Below are 12,533 nucleotides of genomic sequence, written 5' to 3' on the forward strand. Positions count from 1 at the left end.
AATCAGCGCATGGCTGCTAGGGTAATTTGGACCCTAGCAACCAGACTGCGTAAATAGCAATCTGGAGAGCTGGTGAATAAAAATCTAAATAACTCAAAAATAACAAATAATAAAAAATATATCATACTAAAAGTTAATCCAAAGGTGAACAACCCCTAAAAGGTATGAAAATCCAAATTATAAAAGATCCATTTGTATGCCTCTCCCTCGCACATTATTTACCCATAGCAAATAATGAGCTCCAGTGTATGCAAGGAACATCTGTAACACTGTTATTACTGCCTAGTCAAGTGTTAAATACAGGGCTCCCATGCACTACTGGGCTCTGTGCCTTGCAGCATCTTTGCTGTAGGGCGCTAGGTGCAAATAACATAATGTATATTCTAGAGCAGGGTAGTCCAATGTAAGGTGTATCAGCTCCTGTTGAAGTACTGTTCCTAGAGGCTAGAGGCAAAAATCACTGCTTTATGGCTTTACAGTCCTAAAATATTATTCATAATAAAATTATTAAATGCATTATTAAATATGACAAATACAAATTAATACAAATCTACTTACAATATCAGAAATCCTGCTATCTTTGTTTAACTCTGTAAATAAATTTGATGCAGCCGCAAGGTCAACTATTGAAGAAACCGATGAGCTGAAAATGTTACATAGTAATGAGATTAGGAAATGCATAAGTCTAACAGATTCAGTGGCATGAAAAATGTGCAGTAGACAGAGTATATAAACTGAAAAATATACAATAATTGCCTTTGACATTTTAACTGTAGAACACTTGTCAAAACCAGACATATTGGATCAAAGAAAATTAGACGTGAGTTTAGATGCATGTAAAAAACTTGTTTGTGTTTTTTATAGTAATCTTTTGAAATAGCATGTCTTTGAAAACCTACTGTCTAGAAGTAATGTCTTATGCTCACCTGTGGTTTACAAAACCAGCTGTTAAGCAAGCAGGCGAAGAAAAAATTGTGCATATTTCCCTGAAAAACAAAACAATGAATCATTTAACATGTGTTTACTGCAGTTCACAAGTTGAACCAAAGCTAGAAAGAGGCTGGTCCATGTTTCTTGTTTATTTTTCTTTGTAGGCAGTTGACCTATGAGATCACAGACAGGTTGTTCCTGTTAAGTAGGAAATTAAAAAGGTAAAAACATCCAAAAGAAAGCAACACCCTAGAGGCTGGGGTTGGGTGTAGGGTTGGGAATATTAAAAATACATCAGAGAATGCAGAAAGTGTCAGCTCTGAACTGCTTACAGTACATACACCATTTACCGTTTAGCTATTTGGTATTCTTCACTTCCAGTTTGTGCTTTCATCCACTTTTTAATTGTAGGAAGGTCAAGTCGAAGAATGGGTTTAAGAGTGTCACTTAATAAAATTCTTTCAGTGGTCTAAAAAGTAAAATACAAAATTCTTATTTGATATAAGAATGAGCAAAACAAAAAAATTAAGCAGTAAGATTAATTGTATATAAATGTCCATTCAGCAGCCCCCCTATAGCATTATCCATTAAAGGGATATTGTGACAAGCTGTTAAAATAATGCAACTCTTGCGTTTCAAATGATTTTCAACTAATATAGCACCAGATTCAAATCAATGAGAAAACATTATTTCATGGCTTATCAGGTGAACATTTATAGATGAAATTCGATTTGAGGAGAAAAAACTTTTTTTCCAAATTCAGTTCAAGTTTTCCCAAAGACTTGAATATATCCATGATACAATTTTGAATTAAATAAGGAGATACGTTTTCTCATCTAATTAAATTTGACCCATAATATCTGACAAACCCAGACTTAGATATTATTATATATGGAGCCTATTTACTATTCTGTTATGTTAAACTTTACTGAAAAACTCAAATCAGATAATGATGGCATGCTTTTTTTGTATTATATGCGTACATCTGATAGATAAATAAAATCTGATAGATAAATAAAATCTGATAGATAAATAAAATCTGATAGATAGATAGATAGATACAAACTTTATTAATCCCGAGGGAAATTATTATGCTAGAGTTTACTTGTTTAACATACAATCACACAAAAACACACATATTATACATAATTAAATTTTTTATGCAAGTAAAAAAGATCTCTTATAACGATCAGTAGTAATCTGGGTTAAATTAATCGATTACTAAAGGAGCTACGATATGACTCCAAACTTTCATGTAAAGGATGAGAATCATTTCTGAAAATACTCATCACTTTAAACAACATCTTTTTGTCCAAAACCATCTCTAAGGTCTCTTATCTCATACCTAAAACAGAACCTGCCCTCCTAATCAATTTATTAAGTCTATTTACATCAGCTACCTTCAGTCGGCTTCCCCAGCACACTACACCAAAAAAACACAACACTAGCTACCACAGAATGATAGAACATTAGCATAATTTCCTTACAGACATTGAATGATCTTAATCTTCTAGGGAAGAAAAGTCTACTCATGCCCTTCCTATATAGTACCTCTGTGTTTTTGGCCCAGTCCAACCTATTATCAATAAACATACCCAGGTATTTATATTCCTCTACCACATCTACAACAATCCCATTTATACAGACTGGTTGAAGATCGGTTCTCAACTTTCTAAAATCCACTACTAACTCCTTAGTTTTGGCCACATTTAGATGTAGACAGTTTGCAGCACACCACCCTACAAAACAATCAATTACACTTCTATATTCAGCATCCTGTCCCCCTCTGATACTGGCCGCAATTACAGAGTCGTCAGAAAACTTTTGTAGGTGACATAACTGTGAAGAGTGCCTAAAATCAGAAGTAAATAGTTTAAACAGAAAAGGAGATAAAACTGTCCCCTGTGGAGGGCCAAAGTACAGAGTCAAACATAATACCTGACTTTCTTACATTTTGGGTTTCTTACATTACTGGTTAGATAATTAATGATCCGGGCCACTAAATGAGTATCAACCTTCATTTGTAGAAGTTTAGGCCCAAGCAAAGCAGGACGTAAGGTGTTAAAAGCACTTGAGAAATCAAAAAACATAATCCTAACATAGCTACCTGCCTCCTCCAAATGAGCACCCACCCTATTTAACAAGAAGATGGTGGCATCCTCCACACAAAAGACCTCACTCAATTGGGAAGCACAGCCCTTTAACACCCTAGGACCTAAACCATCAGGTCCTGCAGACTTAGCAGGAGAGATCACAGAAAATTCCCTCCTTCATCACTTGAAATAATAATACCTATGCCCTCATTAAAATTATTATTTTCTAATGAAGGACATTCAGAAACATTATCAGCCTCAAACCTATTAAAAAACATATTCATCTCATTAACCTTTTCAATTCCACATTCAACTTTCTGTTCACTCATCTTTCCATAGGCAGTGATAGCATTCGTACCCCGCGACACCTCCTTCACATCCCTTTGCTGGAGTTTCATCTCAAGCTTCCTTCTGCACATTTCTTTCCCCTCCTTAATTTTAACCTTTAAATCCCTCTGAACATTCCTTAGCTCCTATCATAGGATATGGAAATCAAGGGCAAACAGCAGAATACCTGCTAATCAGTGCTTTATTGTGCGTCCACACAACATGTTTTGGGCAGCAAGGGAACATGTCGTGTGGACGCACAATAAAGCACTGATTAGCAGGTATACTGGTGTTTGCCCTTGATTTCCATATCCTATGATTGAATCAATTCCAATGGTGGCTGGAACACCAGAGGGAATCAAGGCTTTCCAATAATGCTTGTCTTTCTGTGTGATGAAAGTGATGTTCCTTAGCTCCTCCCTATCACCCTGTCTAAAAGCAACTTTTTCCTATTCAATAAAACCTTAATATCTTTGGTTACCCAAGGTTTATTATTAGATTAGTGAAGTTTCAAGGAAAAACATCAGACTTTAACTTTACAGCTGAAAACACAGCATGCTAAATTTGGTTTCAATTTTTGACAAGTTGCAAGACTATATCCAACGAATAGGAGGTCAATAGTGTTTCTGAGAGAAACTTATTAAAATTACACTGTCACATCTTGGGTAAATAAGCACATTGTCCATTTTCTGTAATAATTATACTGGCTGTCTGAGGTTAAAATGCTTGTTATCTGTTTTATTTAGTGGTTCATTTTATTTAGTGATTATACTGGCTTGTCTGGGGTCAATATGCTTGTTATCCATTTTCTGTAGAAATTATACTGGCACGTCTGGGGTATGTTTTGATTAAATGGGCTTTACCAATAAATTGGTTTCCTACAAACTTGGCACCTAGTTATTATATACAGGCTTAGTTTTAGAAAAACAGGTCGTTTTTGCTTGACGACTTTGCCCCTCAAATAATTTTTTTTACGGACGCCTATGCAGATACTGTACCTCTCTGAGCCTCCTATCAATTAAATAAACTGCCTGTAACTGACCAATATCTCTCAAATTAGCATTTTTAAGCCAAAAGGCACTTCACTCCCATCCATGACAATGACAGGCAACACAGACAGGTATAACAATGTTTTCTCTATAGCTGAGGCGTGTGCCATTGGCTTAAGAGAAACACATACAGTACCTCTTGTTGAGAAAAGGAAACTGCAAAACCGACATTATTTCCTGCAAAGATCCATTTGATATAAACATCCTTTAAATCTGAAAGATAGAAAAATGTTGTACTAAACTTTATATATATGTATATATATTTAGTGGTGCACCTGTACATAATGAGCATTTTTCCCAGCGCATACATAGCAAGCAAAAGCTGCGGCTCTATTCTCAGTGCCCCCCCAACAGCATGAAACCCCAACCTCCCTACCCTAAACCTCTCTTTTGCAACTCAGACCTGGCATGTATCACTGTGGCCCATGTCTGATGTTACTTGCGGTAGGACGGAAACAGGTATATAAGAGATGACTGGCTAAAATCAAGGAGAATGCATATCACCTGGGTTTTTCCCAGTAGTCCAGTCCAACACTGTCCCTATCTGTGCATTTTTTTCTTGTATATCTTAGTGGTTGAGTCACTGGGAGGCCTGGGTTTGATGCCCATATGAATTTAACATAAGATTCCAAAGAGGCATTGATTTGCTGTGCACAAGAAATTATGCTTACACTGAATATTATTAACATAAAAATATAAAAAAAAAATTATCCAGTATGATGAGGCTTATAGAGCCGAATAGTGCAGGAAAATCCAGTTAACTCCCTGTTTACGGAGTGCAGTAGGTAAATCTTAAGATATTCATACAAACATACATACATACACATGTAACACATTTTTTTAATACAGGTATAGGACCTGTTAACCAGAATGCTTTGAATCTGGGGGTTTCCGGATAATGGATCTTTCTGTAATTTGGATCTTCATACCTAAGTCTACTAGAAAATCATTTAGGGTAGAACTATACGGGAGATTTAGGTCCGATCCGATGCCACGCGACGAAACGCTGATGGCAAGTCGGATGCGCCAGAAATAAGGTAAGAAATAGAAATGTCGGATTAAGTCACAGCGTTCATTCGACACAACACGACTGTCGGATGCAGATGCTGCATGCAGCGTCTGCATCCGACAGTCGTGTCGGATGCACGCTGCGACTACATTCGACATTCCTACAACTTACCTTATTTCCGGGACATCCAACTTGATGCCAGCGTCTCGTCACGTGGCGTCGGATTGGACCATTCCTTTCATATTTCCTATTAAAAGTGCAATGAGCACTCATGATACAGAGCAGGGGTGTAACAATAGAGGAAGCAGAACCTGTGGCTGCAGGGGGGGGGGGCAGGAGGTATAGGGGCCCCATGAGGCCCAAATTCATATACAGTTTCAATAAATACTTGTAAAACAAGTCTAAACATTTTGGGTGCCTGAAATTATTTGCTGTGGGACCCAGTGTTATCTAGTTAAGCCACTGATACAGAGTTAAATGTGTTCAAGCCTTATGTGCTGTTTTATTCAATGTACAACATCTATTTGCAGCTGCCATGCTTGTCAGCATTCTAATACATAGGATCTGAGATATTTGAAAGAACAAGAGTCTGAAGAGAAGGAGGAGTATTTTACCATTTGCTGGAAGTAAGCTGCTGATGTCAAATGTTGAAGGCGACTGAAATTGTTCTACTTCGTCACTGGATTCAGCATTGCCGTGTTGTCTTTGTGAGCCTTTCCCAAATGAGACAATGCGATTGCAAGTGAAGACATATAGCAGAGTGTGGTACCTGGAAAACATAAATCACAAATTTATTTAAACTATTGTTCTCAATCATACCCATACCCAAGCATGTATGGCGATAAATTCCCCTTGAACCCAGTCAGGTTATTAGGTGGGAAAAAAAAGAAGATAATGGTTACTGTAATAATTTTGGTTATATATTATTCTTCATCAATTATGCGGAGGTTTTCCTCAACAGAAGAAAGATAATATTAGCATGTACAGTATATAAGGAGTATGCAGTTGTTTATGATTGCCTATGATTAAGTGTTTGAAACACGAAACGCGTCAGGCTGGTTGACACAATAAACTTCTTCACATTTGAACATCTGCCTGGTGGAAGTTTTTGCCTTTGAGTGCCTGCTCCAATTTGAGATTTCAGTTGTTTATATCACTCAACTATTCATAATTCTTAATAGAATGTGAATTAAACATTAACCTTCAATATAAATGTGTGTGTGTGTAGCTTCCTGGACAATGGGTTTCTGGATAAGGCATCCCATATCTCTATTACAAGAACTGCCTGATACATGAGTAACGCAAATTATAATATGAAATTTATCATATGAAGTATTGCTGCATTTGCCCTGAAGTTAACCATGTTTATATAACTTGTTTGTGCTAATAGTTGCCCCACTGATTGTTAACTATAAGCCTTCTGTTTTTGTGTATTTTGTTGCACTGTGCAGCCGCACCTTCCACAGGCAACCTGGGAAACTTGTTTGGTATAATCTTCTATTTTCTGGGGGACTGATGTTTGGTTCCCAGTGTGTTGCCCCAGCTGTCCATAAGTGTCATCTCCAAATGTATATACACTGCCATCCTGGAATAAATAGAGAAATATATAAATTCAGATTCAAATTTGGCATATTTTATGCAAATTATAGATTAATGTAAAACTGAACAGAATAATAAAACGTGTAAGCCTATGATCAGATGTAAGCACTGACTTTTCTGAGAACTTTTCGTTGTATTTGTACATTGCCCTTTTTTATTAGAACTTAATAGGGTAAGGAAATGGTTAATCAATGGGGAAAATTTGTTAGACACCCCCAGTGAATACAATAACTAACCTCAGTCCCCAGACCAGTGCCCCTCTTTGCTGAAATTATATTGGTTAGCTTTAAGGATGACCACCAGCAAAAACCTATTGTATAAGTGGTGATTTGCTGCTTAAAATGCCCTCAGTTACACCCTGCTGTCTACTCTTTTGGCCATTATTTATGCTTTCATACGATTCTTACTAAACATAGGCAACAGGGCATGATTTCAGCTGTTGTGGTGGTATGTTGATGGGTAAAAGCAATCTGACACTTGATTTTTTTGGATGAAATCTGTCCTGTGTGTGTTCGTTGACAAGCACATCCCTCTCATGCCTGTCACTACACATGGGGCAGTATCCCGGGGATCAGTGTTTTGCATTGTGTAACATTAGCCTAAAGTATGAAAAGCTAATTGCAGATAAAATAAAAGTTGCAAATATGTTCATGCTGCAAGAACTTGGACTTTACATGTTAAAGGCATTCAAGTTAAAAAAAACTCTCACCTTACTCAGAACAGCAGTGTGTTCTTCACCACAGCTAATATAGGCAACACCAAGGTTTCTTAATGAATTCACAGCATATGGTTTAAAGGTGCCTGCTAAGAGAAAAAACACACTTCTCTAGTTAATTCTAAGGCATGGTTCCCAAATTGTAGGGGTTCCTTTTTAGGGGAGCCCAACGCCATGTATGGAGGCAATCAGAAAACTAAAGAGGGTAAGATTTGTGAATGTTTATTTCAAATATTCCTTAGACCAGTAATCCCCAACCAGTGGCTCGCAAGCAACATGTTGCTCAACAACCCCTTGGATGTTGCTCCCAGTGGCCTCAACACAAGTGATTATTTTTGAATTCCAGGCTTGGGGGTAAGTTTTGGTTGCATGAAAATCATGTGTACTGCCAAATAGAGCCTACTGTAGGCTGCCAGTCCACATAGGGGCTAACAAATAGCAATTGTAGATTCAACTTGACCTTACTTAATGATTTTATGTATGAAAAATTATTTTATGTATTATTCCGCAGTGCAGATAAATATTAAATTCTTTTAATCTTTTACTCAGCAGTTCTGTAGGTGTGATTTGTAGTTTCCGTGTCTGGCATATAAATCAGATTGTGTTAGTCCCTGCTGAAGTAGTAAATTTAAGTATTGGTTTCTCCAGGACACACGTCCAAGGAACCAATGCTTTTTTTTTAAATCCAGAGCACCCACCATGAAAACATATTCACTATTTCCCAGAAGGAAGTAACAATGCCATATTATGTGAGCCGATATTCCTAGTTGGGCATCTGTCTGAGACTGTAGGGAATACTATGTGGCATTTCTCCGGGGGATAACAAACAGAGTATAATCTTCTCTTTATGTTGAATGATTATAATGATGTTTTTCTAGAACTGTCCCATACATCCTCTGAATCTTTATCTGTCTTTTAGCTGGGAATTGTTCCTCACATTTCAGCATATAAGAATATTTTGTGAAGTTTTCTGTGAGCAGTATAATGAATATATTGTATATATGTGATATCACTCTCTTTTGGCCCAGTTCCACTTTAATTAGACTCCTGAAATAGTAGGATACATGTTAAAATTGATATAAAGTGTTATATCTTTATTTTTATAGTATTATAAACTGCAGTAGGTCTTTGACCCTTCCTGTGTTGGAATATTTATTTTTAAATGTATGCATACAGTTATATTTAGCACTGCATTCTAATCTTACATAACATAAGAATGATAAATGGGCTGCTGTTAGTTGCTAGATACAGGTTTCAGGGAGGTAATTCAATCAGTCCATGTTCACAGGGGTCATTTGTTATTTGCTGAAAGGAGAAGGAAAGCTACTGAGGCATTTTATTGCCAATAGATTAGCTGCAATAGTGCAAGCTAGAATGCTATATTTATTCTGTAGAATGTTTTACCATACCTGAGTAAAAAGCTCTAGAAACTCTCTGTTTGTTTAGGATAGGAGCTGCAGTATTAACATGGTGTGACATCACTTCCTGCCTGAGTCTCTCCTTGCTCTGGGCTCAGATTACAGTAGAGAAGGGAGGGGGTGTGGAAGAGGAGCAGACTGAGCATGCTCTTGCCCAGGGCAATGAGGTTTAAGCTGAAGGCAGGAAGTCAGATACAGAAGCCCATGTGTACACAATAGAAGGAAAGAAATGCAGTGTTTCTTTTGACAGGGGACTCAGAGCAGCACTACTTTGGGGGTTTACTGGTATATTTAGATGGACCTTTCTGATAAGCCTTACTTAGTTTTAACCTTTCCTTCTCCTTGAAACCAGGTTGGTTCACCCATTATAATAGGTTGTGCACTGTTAAACTTCAATGTGATTTCAATATGAAAACTGATTTTTTAATAGACACTGAAGAATGTTCCTTACGGAACCAGCACAAAGCGATAGTAAAATGTTTTGTATCTTTTTCAGTCTCTAATCTATAATAACTGCATGATTTAAGGCTTTTTGTATTGATTCAGTTTTATTAAGCATGAATATAAAATGCCACTGAAATTCCTCAGGCATGCAGCAAAAGGGGAAGATGTCATGCAATAAACAAAGCTGGCAGGCACTTAATTGGACTCGACTATGTTGTAAATGAGTCCAGGTAAAAAAAACTAATATATTAAAAGAATAACATGTCCATACAAATGATACAAATGTGTTCATGCCTAAAGAGGGGGGCTGAGTCATATGCCATTAACTTGTTTGTTCTGTTGAAATCATTGTGATCAGCTGGAGTATCAAATTAGTAGTTTCAAGGTGAACGGATTAATACTATGGATCTGTGAGTCCCCACTATTACTTTGGCGGTGTGGATTGGCGATTTTTGTGTGGTGTGAATTAGTTGATACTTTTTTAAACTCATGTGACTGGCTCTCTCATTCAGGTATTCAATTATGTGCACTACTTCATGTATAGTCTACTACAAGTTAGAAAATGAAAGCAAATACCTAACGGGTTGCAATCACACTTGAGCAATCTAACACCTATGATCATAAATGAGCCTTTAAATGTATTTCTTCTCTTGATGTCCTTATAGCCTTAGCCACTTGGACTTTGTATTGCTATGCTGCTTCCAAGAATGAATGGAAGACACAATTATACCCTCTCACTAGCTTTGCCATGTTTAAATCTGATTACAGTTCGTAATGGGATAGAAATGATTCTGTAGAGACATTACCTTTTTGTGGGTCACTTTTAAAACCCAGTTGTCCGGCATTATTCTTTCCCCACGCAAAAACAGTTCCCAACATGGAAAGAGCAAAGCTTTGGGAACCACCCGCAGTCACCTGAACCAATGGTATCCCTTTAAGGGACTTCACAAGCTGAGGAGTAGCTTGATTGATGATCTGGCTGCCCAAGCCAAGCTGACCACATTTATTCTGTCCCCATGAAAATACTCTGCCATCTAGAAAGACAGAGAGACAATCACATTCTGAATATGACCTAAATATATCTTGAACTATTTTAATTAGGTATTATGTTGTAATAAATGTTCTCTATATATTAAAGAAAATAAGATAAGTGCAAATCTGCATTACTTATACTATACACAAACACATATCTCTAAACTGGCCTGCAATTTTCCCTCTAAGATGTATGCTCTTGCACACACACAAATTTTGAGGCCAGCAAACTGTGGTGCGCACAAAAACATTTTGTGTGAAAACACAGAATTTTGTATCAATTCTGACCTGAACACACCATTTTAAAAACTGCGCACAAAAGTTTATAATGTGTAATTTTTTGCACACATAGCCAAGAAGAAATTAGAGGGAACATTGCTGGCCTGCTATTAAAAGACCTAAAACGATCCAGGAGTACCCAGCCCAGGGAGAGAACAAGACACTTTAAAGAAAGTTTAAGAAATAGTTATTGAAACTTAATTTACTCAGTTTGTTTTAAACCCTTGAGATATTGAAATTAAAGCAATAACTCTATGTTTATAGATGGGTGTAATATTTATAGTACTGGAAATTTTACCATGAGTATTACTATAAAATCTGCTCTCCAAACTGCACTGAATGAATGGGAAATACAGTATGGCTACTTTTATATTCTGCACTGCAATTGATGTAATATGATGGTTCATACGAATACATTACCTTCAGAAAGAGCAACTGAATGGAAATTTCCACATGAAATTTGCATTATTTTTGTGTTGGAAAGTCCACTTATTCTTCTGCAATAAAAAAAGAAGTCCATTAATGCATATACAGTATATGCATGTTTAAATGCAATACATTATAGGCTTTGTAGCGGGGGTGTCCAGTAGTGATGGGCGAATTTTTTCGCCTCGTTTCGCCGAAAAAATGACGCCCATAGACTCGTATGGCAGCGTGCGTAAAAAAAAAAGACGCGCGTCAAAACAGTTTCGCCGCGCGACAAAATTTTTTGACGCCCATAGACTTTAATGGGCGTCTGCGACATTTCGCCGGCGGCGAATTTTTGGCGAAGCGAAACTGGTCAAATTCGCCCATCCCTGGTGTCCAGCATGCGGACCAGCTTGAAGGAGAGAGAAAAGGAAGAGAAGGGAAAAAAGAAAGAAATTAAGAAATAAATGTATGGAAATACAGAGAAAACGAGAGTGAAATAACACGTTGTGCTCTCTAAGTCCAGACACATTAACCAACTCAGTCTGTCATCTTGTTAGGAACAGGCTTACTATGCCAGGTTGTAACAATGTGTTGACCTATGAAGTAGGGAGGATGGGGGACTCTGCCCATTGCCAAATTAGTAATAATAATATAAATATCTGGTTATCCAACTGGTATTGTAGTTCTTTTTTGTGTATTTTCTTTAATTTTACAAATCAAAAGTGTTTGTGTATTTCATGTGTGGTCCCCAGACAATTTTTCTTTTTCCAATGTAACACAGAGAAGCCAAAAGGTTGGACACCCCTGCTTTATAGGCTACTTTTAAATATCTATTAAGAATTGTTTGCTTTTATCTAGCTTCTTGCTAATAAAGATACTAAGGGGCAGATTTATCAAAGTCTGAAATTAAAGTTCACCACAGTACAAATCCGCTACTCTCTGTATATTTCTATGGTATTTTTAGATGCATATTTATCAATAGGTGGAATTTTGAGCTCACCACAATGTTTCCTCTAGTTCCTTCTCGGTTATGTGTACAAATAAATTCTTTTGTGCACACATTTTAAACTTGTGTGTGCATTTTCAAAAACAGTGTGCTCAGGTCAGAATAGATACAAAATGGTGTGTTTTCACAACAATTCTTTGTGCGTACCGCAATTTGTTGTGTGTGCTGACCTCAAAATCTGTATACACGCATGTCACATTTAGAGGGAACAATGATTTACA

General features: G+C 37.0%; 1 protein-coding gene across 4 annotated transcripts in view; it reads right to left on the reverse strand.

The window, feature by feature from the left end:
- The window catches only part of herc6.L (HECT and RLD domain containing E3 ubiquitin protein ligase family member 6 L homeolog), a 51,961-nt gene that overhangs the window by 18,288 nt on the left and 21,140 nt on the right, over positions 1-12,533 (reverse strand). For 3 of the 4 annotated variants that reach the window (XM_041590876.1, XM_041590872.1, XM_018252277.2), the window contains exons 3-11: positions 11,316-11,392; positions 10,391-10,618; positions 7,717-7,811; positions 6,866-6,993; positions 6,023-6,177; positions 4,536-4,612; positions 1,281-1,399; positions 927-986; positions 559-643 (exon numbers count right to left, since the gene is read on the reverse strand). In XM_041590876.1, coding sequence (XP_041446810.1) covers positions 559-643; positions 927-986; positions 1,281-1,399; positions 4,536-4,612; positions 6,023-6,177; positions 6,866-6,993; positions 7,717-7,811; positions 10,391-10,618; positions 11,316-11,361 — 993 coding nt within the window. In that variant the 5' untranslated portion in view covers positions 11,362-11,392. The remainder of the gene's footprint in view (positions 1-558; positions 644-926; positions 987-1,280; positions 1,400-4,535; positions 4,613-6,022; positions 6,178-6,865; positions 6,994-7,716; positions 7,812-10,390; positions 10,619-11,315; positions 11,393-12,533) is intronic. The other variant, XM_018252286.2, reaches the window with a different exon arrangement.

The sequence above is a fragment of the Xenopus laevis genome, chromosome 1L (genome assembly GCF_017654675.1).
Source record: "Xenopus laevis strain J_2021 chromosome 1L, Xenopus_laevis_v10.1, whole genome shotgun sequence".
NCBI classification, from domain to species: Eukaryota; Metazoa; Chordata; class Amphibia; order Anura; family Pipidae; genus Xenopus; species Xenopus laevis.